The 25336-nt window shown below is 40.9% G+C and overlaps 1 protein-coding gene across 1 annotated transcript in view; it reads left to right on the top strand.

Moving 5' to 3' along the window:
- Positions 1–23455, top strand: part of LOC114898341 (myomegalin-like) — a 109175-nt gene extending 85720 nt beyond the window's left edge. The window contains exons 5-7 of the mRNA XM_029227670.1: positions 20363–20439; positions 23017–23140; positions 23276–23455. Of these exons, the coding sequence (XP_029083503.1) occupies positions 20363–20439; positions 23017–23140; positions 23276–23455 (381 nt within the window). The remainder of the gene's footprint in view (positions 1–20362; positions 20440–23016; positions 23141–23275) is intronic.
- The last annotated feature ends 1881 nt before the right edge of the window (positions 23456–25336 follow it).

Genomic DNA, 25336 nt, shown 5'->3' with positions numbered 1-25336 from the left:
ATCCAGCAATTCAAATTCTAGGTATATACCCAAAATAAGTGAAAGCAGGAACTTGAACAGATATTTGTACACCCACATTCATAGCAGCATTATTCACTTAGCCAAAAGGTAGAAGCAAACTAAGTGTCCACTGACAGATAAATGGATAAACAAAATGTGGTATATACATACAATGGAATATTATTAAGCCTTAAAAAGGAAGGAAATTCTGACACATGTTACAGCATGGATGAACTTTAAGGATGTTATACTAAGTGAAATAAACCAGTCACAAAAGGACAAATATTATATTATTCCACTTACAGGAAGTACCTAGAGCAATCAAATTCATAAAGACAGAGAGTAGAATGGTGGTTGCCAGGGGCTGTGGGGAGGTGGGGAATGGGGAGTTATTGTTTAATGGATATAGACTCAGTTGGGGAAAAAGTTCTGCAGGTGGATGGTTGCACAATGTTAATGTACTTAATGCCACTGACCTGTATACTTAAAAATGGTAAACTTTATATTATGTATATTTTACCACTAAAATTTTTTAAAGCAACTTTCCCATAACTGTCATAGTTACTTTAAAATTTTGTGAAATCCTTAACAAATACAACTTTTGGCTTTGTTTTGTTTTTGCCTAACACAACTCTTCTCATTTTTAAGCGCTCTTAATTAGATGTCATAATACTTACCTGTTTGGAAGAGGACATTTTTTTCCTTTGAATACTTAAGACCTTTTCTTTCAATCACTAGGAAGCAAATCTAAAACTAAATCCTGGAGCCTGATTTAATTTTAAACCACTTTCAACTATCTCCTTAACTGTGTCTACATAATTTGTACTTCTGCATGGACTTATCAGAAAGCCACTTCTTCCTATTATGTACATCCAGGTTTACACACTGAAAAAAGGAGCGTAATATAGTTGAAAGACTAGGCATCGTAAGTCCCCGTCTCAAGTATTTACCTTGTTTACATTATCACCTTGGCCATTCATTTACTCATGTCTCTACACATGCATTGGATAATTCAAGCATCTCTTGACCACTGTATGCCAGCTACTGTGCTAGTTGCTGGTGGAGAAAGTTATCAACAAATAAATAAAAATGGTATAATAAGGGCTACTATAGAGGTATGTACAGATTGCTCTATAGTACTAAGGAGAACAGGAAAATGCACCAGAAGAGGCCTTGCCAAGCATGTGAAGTTTGAATTGATCTTAAAAAATAATAATAGAACAAGGAATGGGGTAAAACATTTCAGGCAGAAGAAATAGTATTTACAAGGGCATAGAAACAGGAAAAAGCACTGCGTGCTTGACACACTTCAAATCTTTCAGTATGACTGGAACACATGATATTGAAGACTTGTGGGGGTGGTTGGAAAGGTAAGCAGGGGACAGATCATGGAGAACTTTGGATTTCGCCATTCATGCATTAATAAACATTAATTGAGCGCCTACTATATTCCACGTACTATGCTGGGAAGTTGAGGCTTCAAAGATGCATGAGACACAAGTGATATAGAGTATGGTAGGAGTCAGTAATAGAGATCGTATGAAGTATAAGGGAACTCAAATGAGGCATCTCTAACCCAACTGAATAGAGGAGATGGAAGGAAAATCGACAAAGGAGTCTTTGAGGAGATGACCCCTGAGCTTTGTCTTCAAAGGAGAGTAAGCATTGGTTAGTCAGTGGTGGGGGGGGGAGGGTTAAAAGAAAGAAGCAAAAGCTTAGAGACAAGAAACCACATTGTATGTGTGGAGAATTGTTAAGTGGTTGTGTTGCTAAATTTAAGTTCTAGGCATAGAATGAGGCTGAAGGGTCTGCAGGGCGTAATCCTTTGTGCCATTTTAAAGAGTGTAGACTTTATCCTAAGGAGGATAGGAAGCCACTGGTGGGCTTTAAGCAGCAGGGAACATGCTAGATCTTTCTGATGGGTGGGGAAGATGGATTCAAGGAAGATAAGTCAGGAAGTCAGGAGAACAGATAGGCCAACCAAGAGATGATGAGGGCCTAAATGAGGCCCATGGCAATAGGAGTGGAGGAGAGGGAGCTGATATGCGAAATATTTGGGAGGTCAACTATCCGTAGGACTTGGTGATTGATGGGATGGGAGGGTTGACAGAAAGGAATCAAGAAGACTGCCAGGATCCTGGCTAAGACAAGTCGCTTCTTCTGGGTCTCTGGTTCTTTAGGTATAAAACGTGTGGGCTGAACTGGGATTGACACTAACATCTCTCCCAGCTCTGAAGTTCCGTGATTCTGAGCAGCCTCTTTGGATACTCTCACCTTAACTAAGGTAGTCGCTTCCCTTCTCCCAGTCTCACAGCTCCTCTGATGCCTTCTCAGGAAGGCACGTGCCAGCAGAGCTGAGATGGCTTTAAAACTGCCAGTCAATGTTAGGAAACTCTAGTGCTGTTACCAGGTAGCTGGAGTTATAATTAGCCCAGTTGCTAGGGAAAAACTGAGATTCTGTGAGCATGGGCTGCCAGAAACAGCTTTTCCCAACTGGATGAATTTATTTGTTTACGAGAACAAAGAAGATATGGAGGGAATGTTTTTAATGTGTTCTTGGAGAATTCAGCTTTTGCCCAGGGTATAGGGTATGTTAAAAGCAAAAAATAGGTTTGTTGCTTGGGCTACTCAACATCTCGTCTGCGGTAGGAGGAGTGGATCTGAAAATTCTGCTTTGATATATATTTGGATAGCTGGAAAATGACTTACTTTCACTTGAAAGGAGATAAATAAGAACACAGAGTCAGTTTAGAGTTACAAAAGATCCTGGAGATAATCTGTATGCCCCCTTCACTTTTTTAAAAAATAAATTTATTTATTTATTTACTTTATTTTTGGCTGCGTTGGGTCTTCGTTGCTGTGCGCGGGCTTTCTCTAGTTGCGGTGAGCAGGGGCTACTCTTTGTTGGAGTGCATGGGCTTCTCATTGCGGTGCTTCTCTTGTTGCAGAGCACGAGCTCTAGGCGCGTGGGCTTCAGTAGTTGTGGTATGCGGGCTCAGTAGTCGTGGCATGCGGGCTCAGTAGTCATGGCTCGCGGGGTCAGTAGTTGCAGCACACGGGATTAGTTGCTCTGGGGCATGTGGGATCTTCCCAGACCAGGGCTTGAACCCGTGTCCCCTGCATTGGCAGGCAGATTCTTAACCACTGTGCCACCAGGGAAGTCCTCCTCACTTCACTTTTTAAGAAAGCTTTTTATTTTAAAGGAACTTTAGATATACAGAATAGTTGCAAAAATAGAGAGTTCCTATATACCATTCACTCAGCTTTCCCTAATGAGTAAAACATTTATTTTAAAGATAGAGAGACGGAGACCCAGAGTGGTAAAGTAACTCGCCTAAGGTCACATTGCAAATTAATGGTCATGTTGAAACTAGAATCCAGGAGGCCTTCCTTCCTGTCCAGGCATTTGCAGTGACTTCCTGGGTCTTCAAAAAAAGTTCAAGGAATTTATATGCTTGTCAGAAGTTTAGACTTTCTTCTTTGTATTGATAATCCTGGGCTAAAATAGAGTATACACAGCAGAAGCTAGAGTACTTCACAGATAAATGATTCTGTACCCTGTGCCTGCTGCCAAATATTTAGTTCCTCAGCCTACATACCCCTTCCCTAGGAGTTTCATCATTATATGTTTCCAAAAGCCATGGGGATCTTTTTTTTTGGGGGGGAGGCTGGGGGGGTTTCTTCCTCCTCTGGCCTTTGCCATCTCATCTAAGCAAGTTCAACTTCCCAGAGGAATGAGGCTGTGTTATACATGGAGAAGGTACAGAGCAGGGGGCTGGTGCAAACTGGAAAGGGGCCCACCCTATCATGTTAAGTAGCAGCTAATCCACCCACACACCAAAAGACAGTGATCTGACTTGGTACATGCCGTTCTGTGGAGAGCTAAGTAATAGTCAGGTGGCTTTTTGCCAAGCAACTTTAGAACAGACTTTGGGCCGCACTGGGCAGTTATCATCCCTGTTATTTGGAAACTTGGCTCAAAGAGGTTGGGAGTGAATGAAAGGCACCGACTGCCTTGTCATGCCAGCTTTTTACCTCCCAACCTCACATACGGCCCCACTGGCGTGTCGGGCAGGAAGCCACCTCTTTATACACACAGAGCCTTAGCCCACATGGAGGCTTGAGGAGGAAGCCCTCCTCTGAGGCCCCTGGGTGGACAGAGGCTGCCAGCATGAAGGCCATGACCTAGAGCTGCAAAAGGAGAGTCTGGGCCCTGGCTGAGGGCCAGAAGTAAGCAAGTCCTTCCAGGTCACTTTTCCTTGGTAGGTTTCAGAGCTTCTTTCTGAAGCCACAGAGGTGGCTGCCCCTCCTAGAAATACTCCATCAGAGCCCCCCGCCCCCCATCCAGATTCTCTCTAGTCAAGCGGAGCGTATGCGCAGTACAAACATAAACCTTGTCCTGCCCACCTAACACAACTCAGTTGATGACATGGTGTGTTGTCATCACTCTGCTGCAAAGTCAGGAGCTCCTGAGTCCAGAGCTGGATCCTAGGGTCTTCCTGGCACAGAAATCAGATGAAGGTAGTGGACCTCTGGGTCTCAGAGGAGAAGGTCCTTTAGAGGTGGGGAGCAGTCTCCACCTGAAGTCTTGTTCTTTCTCTCCGATCCCTTCCAGGCTTGTGGGATTATGGAGAAGCCCAGGTTGCTGCCAAACCATTTGAAGCCTCAGAGAACTCAGAGTCAGGATGGTCATAACTGGTCCCTGCCAGTCTCTACAAAGCTGGGGGTGAGAGCAGAGAGGTCCCTTCAGCTGTGGAGAGCTTCGTTGTGTCGGGCCACATCAGGGGGCTTGCCTGAATTGCTGCAGGTGGAGGGTGGTGATGTCAGTTAGAACCAGAGCTCTGCCTCAGGCTTTCTCTACCCTCCTTTGGCCCTCAGTGCTAGCTTCCTAATTTCTCTCTCCCCTCTTTCATCTCCTGTTCTCCCTACTTCTTCGAGGTGTCAAAGTATGTCACCAGGGCCTAAGGGTCTTGATATAAGATGGAGGGCAATTAATGGTCATGAGGAAAATAGCCTGAGGACTCCTTCTCTATCTATTTCTAGGCTACTTATCTCCAGGAGCGGTTTCTAGGCCCAGGTCTTGTCCCACCTTTTGGTATCAGTATTCTGTCCTTCTTTGTCTCGTATCCTCTCTCCTCTATTCCCAAATTTGTGCATACACATGGAAAATATATGCTAAATGCTTCACATTTAGACCCTATGGAGGAGGGGATCCATTTAGTGTTTACTACGTGCCAGGCACTATGCTATGCATTTTATATATATTTAATCCCAACCACGTAATAACCCTATGAAGTTGGTTGTCCCCATTTTTCACAGGACCAGATTTGCCATTAATAGCCTCAGGGTGTATACCTGGTATCCTAGCAGCTACATGGCCTAATTCTTCAGTTAATAAGCAAGGTCTTGGCGCATTCTTTAGAAACTAAAGTTAGTCACTGTTCAAATGCAAATGATGTTTTTTAGTGAATAACTCTACATTGCGTTAAGGTCAGACTAAAAAGAAAAGAAGGAGCTCTAGTAAAATGATATCCATTTTCATGGTGGTTTTTACCAAGATTGTGGCAGGGAGAGGTGGCATTGTCTCATTGATGTATCTGCCCTAAAAGGTGGCATTGACCTTATTTTTACTTGTGAAACAGGTACAATTGCCATGTGGAATGTAATAGAAACCAGGCTGTCCTTATCCCCGTACATTGCCCTGTCAGACTACTGCTGTCTGGTGTAGAACTCCAGAAATTCAGAGGAAATTGAGGAATATTCAAACTCAAAAATTAGAACTTAAAAATTAGAAAATGAGGCAAATGAGAAAAGGGCAATGGAATTGGGATTTTTAATTTGGGGAAGAACAAACTCAGAGGTGACCTAATAGAAAATTTTAGAAGTCTCAATATGTGACAGACAGTGATTAGCTATACTCTGTCCCTGCAAGAATAAAAATAGGTTGATCCTAGTTGAAATCTAAGAATTAGGCCTCGTTCATTTAAAAATATTTATTGAATATTCAATAACACCTACTATGTTATATTCGTAGTACCTACTATATTCATTCACCTATATTGATAGTACCTACTATGTTCCAGGTGCTATTGGAGGTGGTTATAATAATAATATAAATGAGCAAAACAGATGAGCATTCCTACCCTCATGAAATTTATATTCTATTATGAGGGGGCAGACAATAAATATTAAATAACATATGTAGAATGTTGGCAAATGGTAAGTCCTAATGGGGAAAAAAATAGTAGAGTAGGGTAAGGGGGTCAAAAAGTATAAGAATGGAGGGCAGGTTGCAGCATTCAAGAGTGGTCAGGAGAGGCTACATTTAGAAAGTGGTTTTTAAAACACATTATCTCACAGTTTACATGAGTCAGCAGTCCAGGCACAGCTTAGCTGAGTTCTCTGCTTAGGGTTTTACTAGGCTACAACCAAAGTAATGGCCAGGCTGAATTCTTATCTGGAGGCTTGACTGGGGATGAATCTGCTTCTGAGCTCACTTGAGTTGTTGGCAGAATTTATTTCCTTGTAGGACTCAGGGCCCAGACTTCTTGCTGAATGTTGGCTAGAGACTGCCCGTAGTTCTTTGAAGCCACCTACTGTTCCTTGCTATGTGGACTTTCCCCACACATTCACATCATCAAGGCAGCAAGGAGAAGCTCTAGAGCAAGTCAGCTAGTAAGATATTCTTAACACTTAACGTAGTCACAGGAGTGACAGTACGTCGCCTTTGCCATATACTATTGGTTGGAAGCAAGTTACACATCCTGCTGTACTCAAGGTGGGGATTACACAAAGACATGAACACTGGAAGGCAGGGGTCATGGGGAGCCCTGTTAGAGACTGTCCACCACATGATTTTCCTGTATCTTTTTGTAACTTTATTATACAGATATGAGATGGGAAGGGAAGTCAATAAACATGAGAATGACCAGTGGATGGAGGAAGATTTATTCATGGGTTTACCGTCACAGCATTTATAGCCCCCATAAGGCTGACCTGAGGCAATGAAGCCAGCCCAGACTGGTGGTCTCTATGCTGAGCTCCTTACTCACCCTTTGTACTTGGCTGTTTGTGTTGCCATTTCTGTTTTCCTCTCTCTCCTTTTTTTTTGTTTGAATTAACTGTATTAAGTGTACAGTTTGATGAATTTTAACAAATATATATATATCTACCTATGAAATAGCCACCCCACAACTGAGATATAAAACACTTCCAACACCCCAAAAAGTTGCTGTGTGTCCCACTGGTGCCAGTCCTTTTACATCTCTGACTGCTGGAAACCATTGATCTGCTTTCAGTCTATGGTTTAGTTCTGTCTATTCTAGAATTTCATATAAATGGAATCAGGGAGTATAGATTCTGGTGTTAGGCTTCTTTCACTTAGCACAATGATTTTGAGGTCATCTATGTTGTTTGTATCAGTAGTTTACTCTTTTTTATTGCTGAGTAGTATTCCATTGTATGAATATAATGCAATTTGTTTATCCATTCACCTGTTGATGAACACATGGATTGTGTCCTGTGATTGGCTATTACGACTAAAGGTGCTGTGCATATTCATGTACAAGTCTTCGTTGTATTTCTCTTGGTTAAATACCCAGTAGTAGAATTGTTAGATCATATAATAATCATGTATTTCAATTTATAAGATACTACCAAACTGTTTTCCAGAGTGGCTATGCAATAGAAAATAGTTTTTAAGCAACGACCTAAAGGAGATGAAGAAGTTAGCCAAACAGATAACTGGGAGGAGACCATTCCAGGTAGAGAAAGAGCAGGAGAGCCATGGAGGCTGAAACAGCATGAGAATGGGCGAGGACGTTGGGAGATGAGGTCCCAGAGGTAATGGAGATTGTACACATCAGATAGGCCCTAGTAGATAATTTTAAAGACTTCAGCTTTTACTCTGAGTGACAAGATGACACTCAGCCAGTGACAGTCCTATCTGACTTTTGAAAGATCGTTGTAGTTACAGTACTGAGAATAGCCCATAGGAAGGCAAGGGTAGAAGCCAGAAGGGCTATTAGGAAGTCATTGTAGTTGTCCACATAAGAGATGGTGATCAGGCTAAGGTAATAGCAGTTAATGTGGAGAGAAGTGGTGAAGGTAACACCAACAAGATTGCTGATGGATTGGATATGGAATGTGAGAGAAAGAAAGGAATCAATGATGACATCAGGGGTTTTGGCCTAAGCAACTGGAAGGATGGAGTTGCCATAATTGAGATAGGGAAGATAGAGCAGGTTTGAGGGTAGAGAGTAGGAGTTCCGTTTTGGACATTTATGTTTGAGATATTTGTTGGACATTTCCAGTGGCAATATCATGTAAGTAGTTGAGTGTATAAATCTGAAATTTTGGACAAAAGGTTGGGCTGGAGATATAAATTTGGGAGTCATCAGCATATAGATGGTATTTAAAGTCATGAGACTGGACTTCCCTGGTGGCGCAGTAGTTAAGAATCCGCCTGCCAAATAGAGACACAGATGTAGAGAACAAACTATGGACACCAAGGGGGGAAGCGGCGGGGCAGGTGGTGGTGGGATGAATTGGGAGATTGGGATTGACATGTATACACTGATATGTATAAAATGGATGACTAATAACCTGCTGTATAAAAAAATAGATAAAATTCAAAAAGTAAATTAAAACAACAACAAAAAAGAAGACTCCGCCTGCCAATGCAGGGGACACGGGTTCGAGCCCTGGTCTGGGAAGATCCCACATGCTGTGAAGCAACTAAGCCAGTGCACCACAAATACTGAGCCTGCGCTCTAGAGCCTGCAAGCCATAACTACTGAGTCCGTGCTCCACAACTACTGAAGCCCAGGCACGTAGAGCCCATGCTCTGCTACAAGAGAAGCCACCACAATGAGAAGCCTGCACACCACAATGAAGAGTAGTCTCTGTTCGCTGCAACTAGAAAAAGCCCATGCACAGCAACGAAGACCCAATGCAGCCAAAAAAAAAAAGCCATGAGACTGTACAGATCGCCAAGGGAGTTAGTCCTACCAAGGTGGAAGATAAAAGGACCAAAGACTAAGCCCTGGGTCACTGTAACGTTAATAGTTTGGGGAAAGGAGGAAGAACCAGCAGAGGAGATGGAGAAAATGTAACCAGTGAAGTGGGAAGAAAACCAAAAGAATCTGGATTCTGGAAGCCAAGTAAAGAAAACATACAATGGAAGAGAGAGATCAACCTTTTGAAATGCTGCTGATTGCTCAAGTATATGATGACTAAGAATTGACCTTTGGATTTGACAACATGAATGTCATTAGTGATCTTGATTAGAGTAGTTTTGGTAGTGGTAGAGGCAAAAGTCTGATTGCAGTAGGTTTAACAAAAAATGGGAGGAGAGGAATTGGACTGATTACGTTGACTTTTGTTGCAAAGGAGAGCAAAGAAATGGAACAGTAACTGGTAAAGGTAAGGAGTCCATAGAAGATTTTTTAAAAGGTAGATGAATAATAGTATGCTTGTGTACCAGTAGAATTTTCCAGTAGAAAGTGAAATATTGATTAAGGAGACTTTCTGGTTGCTACTTTTGAGAAGTAGAGAGAATGGGACCTAGTGCCTAAGTGGAAGGTTTGGCTTTAGATGGGAGCATGGATAGTTATCTGTGGTCACACACGGAAAGACAGTTTGTGAGCACAGATGCTAGTAGGTGATGGATAGATATGGTGATAGGAGACTGTAGGGGTTTTCTTCTAGTTACTTCAGCAAGCTTTATTCTCTCACTATGTATTTTCAAATATATTCCTAGAGTGAGTCAGTCTCCCTCATGTGTGTTAATTCCTGCTGACACATCCTTGTTCACTCCTGGAACACCTGTATCCTTTATCTCTGCTTATTCCAAACCCTACTCAGGTGTCAAAGTCCAACTTAGATTCCACCTGCTCAGGTGGGCCTTTCATCATAATCAATCCCTGAAACCATCTTTTACTCTCTGGGCTCTTCCAGCAGTTATAGTTCAGATATATGATTTGGCACGTGTTTAATCCCTGGCTGGCAATTATCTTTCCAATGTATACCTTGCTTATTTCTTCTTCTAGATTATAAGTACTTTGTGGGTTGGATTGATCTCAAACTTACTCTATTGCCTTCAACATTCTCTTCAACATTGTTGAGCCCATAATAGAAACTCAGAAAGTTGGTGTTGATTGATTGCAAACACCCTGGAAGTTGCAGGTGAGGCTCATCTGTACATGTGAAACAGGAGGCCACCTTTCCATCCTTTGATGTCTCCTCCACCTGAGAGCCCACAGGCTGGCTTTGGAGCACTCCAGGTGAACCTCCAACTCTTCCTGGAACTAAGAAGTCTCTCCAAGAGAAGGGTTAGCAGAAGTAGGAAGCAAACAACTTGAGAAAAGAAACAGCATAGGAAGAGGAAATTCTTGACAGTGAGAATGGTTTAAGAGAGGGCTGTGTTTTCATTTTTAACAACACCCATTCATTGGGTAAATAATCATCTTCCATGTGTGGGCACTTCTGTGTATGGGCACTGTGCCAGCAATAGGGATGCAAGGGTAAGGAGATAGAGGGGGTCCCTGCCCTCCTGACAGTTGCAGTTTAGTGTCTGAACATAGTTTGAGTAGTACTGTGACCTGACTTCTTCAGTGTGGTGCCTATCACCCCCTAGATAATTTTGCTTCACTTATAATTAGCTAGAGTCACTTCTGTATTTTGTTGGTTGATGAATACCATAACCCCGTAAAACTCTTACAGGTGCTCTTAGACCATGGGATTAATTGTGATGCAGGTCAGGACATGTCTTCATGTAGTGTACTTAAAACTAGTACATCTTTTTTCTAACATTTTGTAGAACAGCACTGTCCAGCAGAAATTTAATGTAAGCCACAGATGTAATCTATCTATCTATCTACCTACACCGGGTCTTAGTTGAGGCACGTGGGATCTTAGCTGTGGCATGCGGGGTCTGGTTCCCTGGAGCAAGGAGTCTTAATCGCTGGACCACCAGGGAAGTCCCCACAGATGTAATTTAAAATTTTCTAGTGGCCACATTAAAAGAAAAGTAAATTAATGTTAATGACATATTTAAAATATCATTTCAACATGAAATCAGCATTAAAAAAATCATTAGGATTTTATGTTCTTTTGTTGTGGCTAGTCTTTTCAATCCAGTGTGTATTAAGTCTTTGAAATCCTTACAGCACATCTCATTTTGGACTAGTCATAGCTTAAGGGTTCAATAGCTTCGTGTGGCTCGTGGCTGCCATCCTGAATGATACAACTTAGAGTCTACAGTCTAAGTGCTGCCCCTGGTCTCAAGCACAGGTATTATTTCAGAGGAGTTGCCTGATCATAGGACCTGGCTTCAGGTCACAGATAGGCTTCCAAGGGAGGAGTGACTGCCAGGTGTTGGAACTTAGATTCCATTTTGTAGTGAAAGTTTCAATGCAAGAAAAACTGTCCTGGACTTTGCAGAATACCAATGAGTGGCTTTATTCTTTTTGGAGAGTAGATCAAAGCAAGTGCCGATCCAGAATGGAGAGCTGAATTTGGGGATAAATGTCAGATCATGTTAGATGCCACAGATAATTTAAAAATGTTTAGGGCTTCCCTGGTGGTGCAGTGGTTGAGAATCTGCCTGCTAATGCAGGGGACACGGGTTCGAGCCCTGGTCTGGGAGGATCCCACATGCCGGGGAGCAACTAGGCCCGTGAGCCACAACTACTGAGCCTGCGCATCTGGAGCCTGTGCTCCGCAACAAGAGAGGCCGCGATAGTGAGAGGCCCGCGCACCGCGATGAAGAGTGGCCCCCGCTTGCCGCAGCTAGAGAAAGCCCTCACACAGAAACAAAGACCCAACACAGCAAAAATAAATAAATAAAATAATAATTACATCTGCAAACATCCTTTAAAAAAAATGTTTAGACGGCCTTAGGTTTCCTATGTACCGATTTATCTGTAGAAAAATTAATATAATTTTTAATTTTTTTTGCGGTACGCGGGCCTCTCACTGTTGTGGCCTCTCCCGTGAGGAGCACAGGCTACGGACGCGCAGGCTCAGCGGCCATCGCTCACGGGCCCAGCCGCTCCGCAGCCTGTGGGATCCTCCCGGGCACGAACCCGCATCCCCTGCATCGGCAGGCGGACTCTCAACCACTGCGCCACCAGGGAAGCCCCTAAAATTAATATAATTTTTATACTTTATAACTCCCAATTCTATCCCTGCTACCCAAAGGGAAGTTAAGGAAAGCACAGGATGGTTCCCCTGAACTCCAGTTTCTAAATAGCTGAGGAAAACAAATCATTCTGAGCATCCCTTTTATAGCCCCTTCAGTGGGGCCGGGTTCCTGTCTCCACACAAGGTGTCCTGGGATTGTAGGGGCTCCAGCCTCACCCCTGTCTTTCATAAGAGGCCTGCACTTTTCTAAATTAAGCCCAGCCAGTCCTATTTATGAACAGAGAGGCTCCAGCCAAGTGAGAGAGATTCGTCCTGCTAAGGAATGTGCTGGGGACAGGGAGAGAATCACTGAGATCACTGGTATTTATATGGATGTTTTCTCACTTGCCAGCTCAGTTAGGCCAGATCAACAGAGGCTTTTGGGACTCGACCAAGATTTTAACAGAGTGACTAAGAAGGGTTTAAGTTGATCATTGTGAACACCAAGGCAGTGCGTATATTGGGACCTCTGAGCTCAGAGTATAAATAAAAAATGCCCAAGACAGCTCATATTTTTCCCCATGTTTTTAAATCGACTTTATTTTTTAGGGCAGTTTTAGGTTTGCAGCAAAATTGAACAGAAGGTACAGAAAATTCTCGTATGTCCCCTGCCCCCCTCCCAAATCACAGCCTCCCACACCGTCAAAACCCAAAGCTTTTAGTTAATCATTTTATCATTTAACCTCATTTTAATCTATCTTTCTTGGGTTCCTAAACTCAAGGTTGACCAGAAATACCGATCTCTGCTTGTGGTTCATACATCTTACTACTTTTGAGGAAACTAATGTTTATTGAACACCTACTATGTGTCAGGTATTTTCATTTACATCCTTTCATTTAATTTTCACAGTATCCTTGAAAGGTAGTGATTGTAAGCACCTGAAGGAACTACAACTTAGGTTAAGTGACTTACTTCTAGAATATAGAGGATGAATTATGTGGAACTGTGAAAAATGGTTGAGTATCTGCACTTTCATATGATTCAGCCTAACAGAATGTGATAGTAAGTATCTGAATCCAGGCCAGTTTGGTTCTAAAGTCTATGCTCTTCACCATACTGCTGCCCTAAGTACAAGATTCTTTGTTTTCCCTTGGCAGCTCTGTAGTTTCAGATTTATATTCCTCCTCCCTTAAAAGATTAGAACCAGGGAGCTGAGAGGAAGGGCAACCCAAGGTATAACACATGTTGAGTTGGGCCTAGGAATGTTTTTTTGGAGGCTAAAGCCAGGAGTTATAGGGTGGACTTGCATTGATTTATGTATCTGCTACTATTTATATCTACCACCTGTGTGTATTTCCATGCAGCTATTTGATTCTGGGTCTCTTTTGTTTATCACATTCTACTATAATTATCTGTTTAATTGCCCCCATAGGCTGTAAATTCCCTGAGGACTGTGATTGGGTCTGCCTTGCTCTTTTTAATACTTATTAGAGTGCCTTACATATCCAAAGGAGATGCTCAATAAATATTTGATTTAAAAAAAGTGAATAAATAAATGCTCCCATCTCACAAGTTAGCTACCTGTCTTCTGCCCAGTGAGTACCCTTTCTGTCTGTCTGTCTCTCTCTCTCTCTCTCACACACACACACACACACACACACACACACTCTGTCTCTCTCTCTCTCTCTCTCTCTTACACGCACACACACACACACACACACACATGTGAGCCCTGGCTGTGTCTGTCCAAATATCTGGCCACCTTAGAACTCATCCACAGCCTCAGTGCTTACTCAGAGGTGGGTGTCTGTGTTTGTCTAATCAAGGTAAACTGAGCTGGGAAGGAATTGGTATTGTTTTCAGGCCTCTACTAAGGACTAACGTGGTTTGGGCTTGAAAGAGTGGCCTGAACAGAGGAGTTCTGCCATCCGGATGTAGATCCTTGTATTTTGTATTGTATAAACTGAAACTTTCCACTTGGTTTTTTTCCATTTCTTTGGGGAACTGGACACTAAAGCAGTCTCTGGCAGGAGAGTGCCTGGCCTTGTAGTCTTCTGCTTACGGAGGCTGGGGACACTGCCCTGCTATCCTTTCCCTGGCAATGAACTATTCTTGTCACATGTTGGGGCAACCTATGTGTCTAATTTGGGGCTTGATTGCACTAGTGGATGACAGTGAACCTGGAATCTGTAGAAAGGCAGGGGCTGCACGTCTGAATAAGGTCTTTCCTCGACCTGAGGGTCTGAGGACTTTTATGATTTGCATTTGAACACCTTCTGGCTAGGTGTCTTACATCAACAGAGAAGATAAACAATGCAGGTGGTATTATAATTCTTATGGGCAAGAGAGAGAGGCTCTGATTCAAATTAATTGACTGTATAAAAACAAAGCTCTGGGAGTGACTAGTCTAAGGTCACACAGTTAATGACAGAGCCCAATAGTTAGACCCTCTAGGGTCTTAGTTTTGCTTTAAAACTAGGTGAGTGAAAAGAAATCTCATCTACAAAACAACTCACTTGGAAGCTACTAAAATGTGTTTCCAGGGATTGTATAGTGACCAAACCCTTGCCCCTTGTTCAGGACAGATAGAAGAACCCCTTATGAAAATATTCAGTACTTCGCCCTGTTTTATAGAGCTAATGCTTTGCCCCAGTGGTTTCAGAGAAGTCTGGAAAAGAAATTCACTGTGAACAAAAATATTTCTGAACTATACTTTTCCTAGAAAGGATATAGTTCTAAAAAGAAAAGAAAACATTTTAAAATAAAATCCATCCACTAGAGTGACTTTTCATTTTGGGTTAATAATCAGGAATTATAAGAGGATCTCCTCACAAGCGTTTGAGACTCTTCCTCCTATTAAACTATTTCTTTTTGAATTCCTTTAGTCTACAGAACTGATTCAGAGTAAGATCTGGCCATATTTATTTTTGTCCCAAGTAAAAACTCTTCCATGATAACCAACAAGGACCTACTCTATAGCACAGAGAACTCTGCTCCATGTTATATGGCAGCCTGGATGGGAGGGGAGTTTGGGGGAGAGTGGAGACATATATATGTATGGCTGAGTCTCTTTGATATGCACCTGATACTGTTACAACCTTGTTAATCAGCTATACTCCAATATAAAAGGAAAAGTTAAAAAAAAAAAACTCTTCCATGGAAGGCCTGCTTTTCTCTGGCTTGTTTCATACTGTCTTACAAAGCTGCAGTACCCACTTCCTTCACTCACTGACCCTAATTCATGTCTTATCACACCGACAAGCACTTTGGTTCTGGCAAGCTTTAATCTCCAGTGCATAGTTACTTGCTGATGATATCAATGAATGTATACTGCTATGCTGTCAAGGTTTTTTTTTTTTTTTGAGTACTCTTCCCCCAGCAGCAAACTATGAGATAAAAAGTAAGACATAATCCTTGTCATCAAAAGTGCTTGAAGATCAGTTGAAACACATATAGGTTATTACAGAGTAATAAGTAGGCCCTTGTTGATTATCTATTTTATATACAGTAGTGTGTATATGTTAATCCCATTTCTATCATTTTTTAGATTCCACATATAAGTGATATCATATCATATTTGTCTTTGTCTGACTACTTCACTTAGTATGATAATCTCTAGGTCCATCCATGTTGCTGCAAATGGCATTATTTCATTCTTTTTAATGGCTAAATAACATTCCATTGTATATATGTACCACATCTTTATCCAATCCTCTGTTGATGGACATTTAGGTTGCTTCCATGTCTTGATTATTGTCAATAGTGCTGCTGTGAACAATGGGGTGCGTGTTTCTTTTTGAAGTCTGGTTTTCTCCAGATATATGCCCAGGAGTGGGATTGCTGGGTCATATGGTAGCTCTATTTTTTGTTTTTTAAGGAACCTCCACACTGTTCTCCATAGTGGCTGTACCAATTTAAGATAATTTCTTAATACCATCTAATGCTTGGTCCGTGCTCACCTTTCTCTCTAAAATGTCCATTTTAAGGTCTGGAGATCTTAATTAGTAACTCTGAGTCTCAGAGTAGACTAGGCCCAAGGGTAGAATGGCCCTTTTATGGGGGAGGATGAAAGGTAGAAGAGGAGGCTGGAATTCTAAGCAGTATTTGGAATTCTACTAGTGACTTGAGTTGTCCTGCGGCAAGTTATTTTTCCTTTTCCTGCCTCAGATTTAGCAACCTTTTATCTTCAATGGGTTAATAATATACCTCTTAGGGAATATTCACGATTTAAAACAGAGAAGGTCTTTTAAAGGCTTCAGATGAAAAGTTTTTCTGTATAATCACACAGCATTAGCCAATCCCTTTTTTCTTCAACAAACATATTGTCATTCCACTTCTGCCTAGGTGTATCTGTTCCTGTCGGTTGGTTGGTTCACTCATTCAGTGCATTTACTACACACGAAGTTGCAAAACACGGAGGGCCTCAAGTTAGTCACAGCTGCTAGATATTTGAGTCAGGCATTATGCTGGGTGCTTAGGTTATTTCATTTACCCCTCACTACACCGCTCAAGGTAATTTTTGTAACCCCTTTTTATTGATGAGGAAGTTATGTTCTAAGAGGTTAAATAACTGACACAAAAAAGGTCACCCAGTTAGTAAGTGGCAGAAATGGATTTCTGCCTTTCTAGGCCTGCTGTCCTGAAACCCATGTCCCGACATCGCAAAGCCAAAAGGCACAAGCTGACCACCAGCACACCTGGCTAGTTCCACCACACTGTCATTTTTCTCTGTCCCAAGGGAGTCTGTAATTCAAAAGTGTAAAAGGGCAGGTAGAAAGACATAGCATTATTTAGTGTGTCAGTATTGAAGTACAAAAAGAATGATAGTTGTGAAAAATCAGAGGCATAAGAAATGACTTTTAGTGGGGGAGATTGGTGGAGTGTGATGGCAGATAAGGCCGGATAGGTAAGTTGAGGTCAAATTTTGAGTAGACTCCATTTTCACGCTGAGTAGTGTAAAATTTAATTGCTGTGCAATTAAAAACCATGAAAAGCTTTCTGAGTAAACTAATCAGAAATATGCTTTAGGAAAAATTTAAATGGTGGAGAGACTGAGGTTGGGGAGATCAGTTTGGAGACTATTCACTCTGATCCCAGTGATAAGGAAGGAGTAGCTCATAGGGCAGTAACCATGGGGGCTGGAGAGGAGGGGCAAGATTGGAAAGAGATTTTGAAATATCCAGTGCTAACTTCTGTTAGAGATGCTTGAAGGCAGTGTATAGTTTTGCTCTTTAGTTCAGATATAATAATGATGTTCCCTAGGTGCTGGACACTGTTCTAACTGGCTGTGTGATATGCAATGTGTAATCATTGTTATCATTTAATTATAAGCACTATAACTTCCTAGGGCGTTTTAAAACATTTTTTTATAATTTAATTGAAATAAAATTCACATACCAATACAAACTCACTCATTTAAAGAGTACAATGTACACATCAGTGTTTCTAGAATATTCACAGAGTTGTGCAAATGTCATAGCAATCAGTTTTAGAACGTTTTCATCACTCCACAAAGAAACCCCCAACCCAACCCATTAACCATCACTTCCCACTTCCCCTCTCCCCCCAGCCCTAGTCAGCCACCTATCTACTTTGTTTCTCTGGCTTTGCCTATTCTGGCATATAAATGGCATCATACAATGTGTGGTTTCTGTGACTGACTTCTTTTACTTATCATAATGTTTTCAAGGTTCAGCCATGTTGTAGCATCTATTATTCCTTTTGATGGCCAAGTAACATTCCATTATGTTTATCTGTTTATCAATCCAGGGATAAAATTTTAAAAATTATTCTAGAATTTTGCTGTATCAGATATCTGTGCTTGAAATAAGTGAGCTCCTGAATGGACTGTAGAGAAATTTCTAGCTTAATACCATATTTCCTTATGTACAGTGACCTTCTCTACCCTTGTATATCTCACACATTAAACCTTCCCTGGGTTACGCTATATCCTAAACTTCCTCATCAGGGATCGCCTTTAGCATTTTAAATCCATACCTCAGAATTTTGCTCCTCTCAACTGGACTGCAGGCATACTGAGTATAAGAAACAAGTGTCAGACCTCTTCATTATTCCTCACAAGACCTGATAAGTCCCTTTCCACATTAAGAGTGCTGTTAACGGTGGAGGAGAGGGGTCTGCAAGAGTCAGAGCAGACCCTTTAACATTCCCTGGCTGTGACCACACTTCTTTAATTTAAACTTCTCCCTCTCCCATTCCTAGAAGTGTCTTGTGGAATACCGGTGGGACACAGTATTGCAAACTATTGATCTAGTCAATATAATGGGTAATAATGCTTCTAATCTAATGATGAAAGGGCTGATACATTTTGCGTTAAGATCTTTTTTTTTTCTTAAGGTGGTCAGGCAAAACTGTTTCTCTTTTGATTTTTTTAAAAAAGCAGTTTTGTTTTGTTTCGTTTTTTTATTATTCCCGGTGTCACAGCTTCTGCTGGGACAAAATTTTGAAAATCTCTATTTTTAAAAGGGATAGGCACATTGTGGATTATATGAGCAGTAGATCAATTTACAGAGTTAAAATCGAAGCCTTGGAAAAAAATTTTTTTTCTATTTCCTTCATGTTGTATTTATATGGGATGATGGATGTTCACTAAACTTATTATGGTAATCATTTCATGGTGTACATAAGTCAAATCATTATGCTGAACACTTTAAACTTATACAGTGCTGTGTGTCAGTTATATCCCAATAAAACTGGAAGGGAGGAAAGAAGTTATGGCATGTTAAATAAAAGGATAGAGTCTTAAAAAAAAAAATGAATCCTTGAAAAGGAATCAGGTAATTGGTTACTGGTTTCTTTTAACCCAATTCTATATTGAACTTTGCAGTACACACCAGGGTGGAAATCATTTCAGGAGAATCCTGTGTTTAACATGGATTGGCATTAAGACTCTGTTCAAGTGATGTGTCCTGAAACAAAACAAGCTACCAACACAGAGAAAATCTGATTAAACACAGTTAATCTATAACTCATTGTTAGCCCAGTCCTCTAGTTCTAGGTACTAATATCATAATGAAAGTTTATTGTATTGCTTATCATTTAAGTTCAGCTTCATCATTGGAACTTTTCCTTGGGTTAGGTGGGTGGATATTCTTCTGGAGAGTAGAAGGAGAGAAAGGTGCTCTCGCCCCGCCAGCCACCCTCTCTTGAGTACATGCATTTCCTTGGATATCTTGACAAAGAGCTGATAAGCTAAGCAACTGCAGTTAATTTTGGATCCACTTCAGCTATTCTTGGAATTTAACAATTTATATATTTACTAACGGAGAATGGAGAAACGTGATTAACTATGCGGTGATTTTTCTGCAGAAAGAGGGTAGAGAGGGTTAGAATTTAATGCTGCAAATTGGAATGTACTTGCATTTCCAAGTGGTAGATCTTGTAATGCCCATGAAATTACCTTGATACACCAGAATAATTGATCGTAAGATTTAGGATCTAACCTTGTGGGATGAAACTGTTTTAGCAGTTCTCTGTGAGACTTGTAAACTTTATTGTCTATTTGCTTGAATAGACATAGTGCTAAAGCCTAGAGAAGTAACTATATTTTTTCTCTTTTTTTTTTCTTTCCGTCCTTTTCATTTCTCTTTTCTACTTATGTAGAAGAATAAAGCTAGCGTAAAGAATGTTCAGATCAGATTGCCTAGGATATCCCACCTTTGGTGTAATAATTTTCTTTCCTTTCTATGACATATGATTAAGTAATATGTGATTATGACTGAGAACTTCAGCTATCCTAGTCAGGGAGGGAAAACTGTTGTTTTTATAAGTAATAACAGTGAACACTTAAAAAAATTGAACTGTAGTTGATTTACAATATTGCATAAGTTTCAGGTATAAAGTGATTCAGGTGTGTGTATATATATATATATATATATATATATATATATATATATATTCTTTTTCAGATTCCTTTCCATTACAGGTTATTACAAGATATTGAATATAGTTCCCTGTGCTATACAGTAAATCCTTGTTTATTTTATATACAGTGTGTGTATTTGTTAATCCCATACTCAATTTTTCTCTCCTCCCCCCCCGCCTTTCCCCTTTGGTAAGCATAAGTTTTCTGCGTCTGTGAGTCTGTTTCTGTTTTGTAAATAATTTCATTTGTATCATATTTTAGAGTCTACATAAAAGTGATATCATATTTGTCTTTCTCTGTCTGATAGAGGGTCTGTGGCAGTTAATGACGATTAATGCCTGTGTACTTTTCAGAACATCGAGTTGAAGGTTGAAGTAGAGAGCCTGAAACGAGAACTCCAGGACAAGAAACAGCATCTGGATAAAACATGGTGAGTTGCAGTTTGAACTAGTTGAGCTCTTGGTCCTTTCCAGTCTGGCTCATTAACTGAGAGCAATAGATTTGGAACCAAATTCCTTAACTCTGGCGTTTGAATGCTGCATCCAGTTAAGAAACTGAAACAATGTGCTTTTCTTTCCTTGGGCTCCAATAAGTCTGAGAGATGTTGACATAGATTGGTAAATTCATCAGACCTAAGCTTATAAACTTCCCAGTCAGTAATCTACTAATAACATCCAGGGCTGACATAGAGTTTGGCGGAAATGGGCACCCTCATATAGTGCTGGTGAGAGTGTGAATCGTGATAACATTTTTGGAATGTGGTACTACCTATCAAAATAAAAAATTAGCACTTCCCTTGATCAAATAATTCCTAAAAGGAATCTATTCCTTATAAATAAAAGCAAGAGTATGAAAGGATAAATGTATAAGGATATTAACTGCATCATTATTTGTAATGGCAAAAAAAAAAAAAACTAGGAACAACTATACATCAATAGGGCAATGGTTGAAAACATTTTGATATAAACATACTGTGGAATATTATGTAGTCATTAAAAGGAATGAGTTAGCTCTATATTATTATCCTGGTGGGAAGTCCCTGATAGACTAAGTAAGGGGGAAAAGTGCTGCATGATATTTAGCGTATAAGCCCCTTTGGGTAAAGACAATCTATGTGTACATGTGTTTGCTTGAATATGAATAGAAAAAAACCGCGGGGTTACATACCAAACTCTTTAACATTGCCTGTATCAGGGGAGTGAGAGTAGAGTTTGTGATGGGGAGAAGACTTCAATTTTTTTTCTTTCTATACCTTCTGTATTGTTAAGATGGTTACTTTTATAATTTACAGTTTTTATAATTAAAAAACCCTTAGTTTTAAATGACAAGTACTATTGAAGTTGTTACTAAAAATAATTTTCAGATTATATCCTAGAATCAGGACACATCCAATCTGATCTGGCGTTCCTTCTATCTCCACAGTATTTCTTGATGCTTAGAATGATAGTCCAGCAACATCAGAATACTCAAACCAGACTCAACCATATGCAGTATGCTGGAATTACTCAATACTTACTAAGGCATTAAGTGAACTAATAGATTTTAGGAAAATTTATAATAACAATTGAGTTACAAGTTTTGAGATTTGTGTAGTGCTTTTTAAAAAAAATTATGTCGTTTCAGTTTTTAATTAGGAGGCATTATCCTATTTTTAGCAATGAGAAAACTAAGGTACAGAGTGTTAAAGTCTTCTCAAATGAGTGGCAGAGCCCATATCTTCTGGCATCATGTCCAAGGCGCTTCTGCCTTCACAACAGCTGTAGCCTATTAAATCAGGCATTCCTGGCTGACTTACTCAGAAAATGTATAACTTCCAATCTCAAGACACTGTAGTTAGCTGTTGTCTATTGCATTTATCAAAGAATATGGAGTCAAAGTTGATGATTCCTGAGGTCTATTTAAGGGTCTTAGGTTATTCTCTTGACTTGTGTCCCTTGTACAACAAAGACCCTTCTACCACCAAAAGGCTACATAATGACATGGGAACTCAAGATAAATATAGTCTCTGGGACAGTGCTGAGTAGTGTCCAGTATCGAGCAAGGAATTCTATAATCTTTAGGGAAGTTCCATTTGGTCACCGTGGGCACAACCTTCTGGGCCAAATATTAAAATACTACTGGGCTTGGATAGAGCAGTAGTATTTGATTTATCATGAGCCTATGAAGGTTCAATATCAATATCTGCCCTGAGAACAAGAAGATTGTCCATGGTTCTCAACAAACAGCTTAAAACAAGAATAAAAAGAAACCGGAATTAAGATCATTCAACACCTGATACTGCCCCCAAATTTCTAATCCTCAGACATCCAAAGGCAGCTGTTGTTAGCTATAAATAAGCTGGTGACACCTTACCCGCTTCATGCTAGCGCCTGGGCATTCATTCCTAAGGACATCAGAGAAGCAGAGCTGGACCAGAACCCTGAGCTTCCATAGATTAAACGTCTGCTTTCTGCATGGGACTGTGGGAAAACTGGATAGAACTCTGGGTACGTAGCCCAGATTCAGGACAGTCTACAGGTTACTGGCTGGCTGTAAAGGAGAAAAGCATTTCTGTGGCTGTCCAAATAGATATTCTATTCCAGCAACCTAAATGGAAGGAACACTCTAAATTCAAATAGCAAGACAAGCAGGGAACTAGCAAAGCACTCTGGGAGAGCAGTCTTAATGGGAAAGTCCGGGGACAGATGATGGTGAACATGGATGCTGAGTTCTAAACCATCTGATGACTGTCTGCCTTTCATAAGCAAGATTCTTCTCTTGAAGCTATAGCAGTAATGAAGCAAGCCTCTAGGGAGTCAGGTATATTCTGATTGACAAGCAACACAAATCAGAGTTCCTAAAAGATTATCTGAAAAGTTGGAAAGAGCAGTTCCACAAGTAATTGCAGAGAAAAAAAATACTTCATTTTTATTCTCATCAATGGGACTCTGAATTACTGAAACAGCCTTAATGGGTCCACTTGCTAAATTATATGACTGGCTCTGACTGGCCATTGCTCTGGTTTTAGCACTGATGTGGAGAATCTCAACAGCCATAATGAAGCTGAGCTCCGGCGCCAGTTTGAGGAGAGACAGCAGGAGACGGAGCATGTTTACGAGCTCCTGGAGAATAAGATCCAGCTTCTGCAGGAGGTGAGTATCCACGGCTAGGGGTCCCCTTTTACCTCTTTTCCGACTGCTCTGCCTCCTGGCATTCACCTTTTCCCTCCCTAAAGTACCCATGTTTGCAACCTTTCAGGTTTTGTTCTTTTCTCGCTCTTTTTGCAGGAATCCAGGCTAGCAAAAAATGAAGCCGCACGGATGGCGGCTCTGGTGGAAGCAGAGAAAGAGTGTAACCTGGAGCTCTCAGAGAAACTGAAGGGGGTCACCAAGGACAGGGAAGATGTACCAGGAAACCGGGTCAAGCCCAACCAATACACTGAGGCCCTGGCCCAAAGGGACAAGTAGGTGCTTTTGGTGCTCTATTTGCCATTTGTCTTTTGCCTGTTCTCGAGCCTGTGTGAGTATATAGCAGCTGCACTGTTCCCTTTGAATGACTTACGGTGGACCTTCACCATTACCAAGACTTTATGGTTCCCGCAAGTAAAGAAATCTCTTTTTAGGGCTGTGTCTTTAATGGTATCCATTAACAGAACTGACTAGTTGGCAATCAGGAGACTTAAGTAGGTATAAGTAGAACAATGGTCAAATGGTAGCAAACAAGAGACATGGATTCACTTATTCACATTTACTGAGCACCAGCTATATGCCAGACACTGGGCTAAGCACTCAGGTTACAGAGATGAAAGACCCACTTCCTGTCATCAAGACACACGTTACACAATTTTAATAAGTTCTCTGATAGAAGTAACATGGGATGCTCTGGGGCGTATAGAATTGTCATCTATTCCAGACTAAAAGAGCAAGGTGCCATTGAAAGTGTCCTGAAGGAGGTGAAATCTGAGGTGAGTTTTGATGAGTGAATAGGAGTTAGAAGAAAGAGTGTAGGAGGTGAGTGGCATGGGGGAATGTCCTGTACAGGAGGAGACACCATTGAGGGGAGATACAGGGAAGGGCATATTTCAAGATGTGTAATTAGTGCTATGTAACCAGAGCAGAGGGTCTGGGGAAGACTAATGAGAGATAAGCTGTATTGGGAATAGGGGGTCTGATTGTGCTGGCTTTGTATATAGTAAGGAACTTGAATTTTCTCATAAAGTAAGTGGGCATTTGTTGAGGCCACCACTGTGTCTTGGTTACTGCAGCAACTTCCTAACTGTTCTCTTTACTTCTGGTTCTACCCTCTGCATTTCATCCCAATCTAACAATTCAGAGCAGCTTTGAAGTGGGAAATTCAACAATATGAAACTGACAAATAATTTAGCCTCTTCAATGCATGATACTATGGTGGCATAAAAAGCCTTAAGTGGTTTTTAACTGAATAGGTGAAAAACACACAAGGTACGCACAGTAACCAATGTGATCTTTTTGAGACACAAATCTGATCATATTATTGCAGAGCAATTTAGAAAGTTCTCCAAAATCTTTAGGAGATAAAATCTGTTCTTAGTGTGGCCATCAAAGCCTGTTATGATTTTTTTTTTTTTTTTTCGGTACACGGGCCTCTCACTGTTGTGGCCTCTCCCGCTGCGGAGCACAGGCTCCGGACGCGCAGGCTCAGCGGCCATGGCTCACGGGCCCAGCCGCTCCGCGGCATGTGGGATCTTCCCGGACCGGGACACGAACCCGTGTCCCCTGCATCGGCAGGCGGACTCTCAACCACTGCGCCACCAGGGAAGCCCATAAAGCCTGTTATGATTTGACCCCTGATTTCCCCCAGACTCATCCCTACCATGACCCCTTCATATATCACTGATGCCAGACTAGTAATAATAATGATGACTAAGGTTTGTTGGGCTCTTGCTGTACAGCTGAGCTGAGTACTTTACATTCTTGTTTAATTCTCCCATAAAGTTTAATTCTCTCATAAAGTTAACAATCCCATGAGATAGGGATTATTATACTTTATAAATGAAGAAATTGGCATTTAGATAGTTATGTAACATGGCTTCAGGCATTGCTGGAATCAAAACCCTAAAGGCACAGCGCCTCCAGAAGCATACTGTGATATGTCAGGTCCCCAGAAGTTTGCTCATGCTCTTCCTTCTGTGGGAAACGTGTGTTTTCCCTTCCTGGTGAGCTCCTAATTCATTCTTCAGAACTCACTAAGGCATCAATGGTTACTTCTGTGAAGGCTTTTGTGACAGCAGAATTAAGTCTTTATATTGTTTTTTCTTTTTTTTAAAGGAATTTTGCTTTTTTTTTTTTTTTTTTATGGCTGTGTTGGCT

The sequence above is a fragment of the Monodon monoceros genome, unplaced genomic scaffold (genome assembly GCF_005190385.1).
Source record: "Monodon monoceros isolate NGI ecotype Baffin Bay Population unplaced genomic scaffold, NGI_Narwhal_1 Super_Scaffold_18, whole genome shotgun sequence".
Classification (NCBI taxonomy): Eukaryota; Metazoa; Chordata; class Mammalia; order Artiodactyla; family Monodontidae; genus Monodon; species Monodon monoceros.
This window is presented reverse-complemented; position numbering and strand designations above follow the sequence as displayed.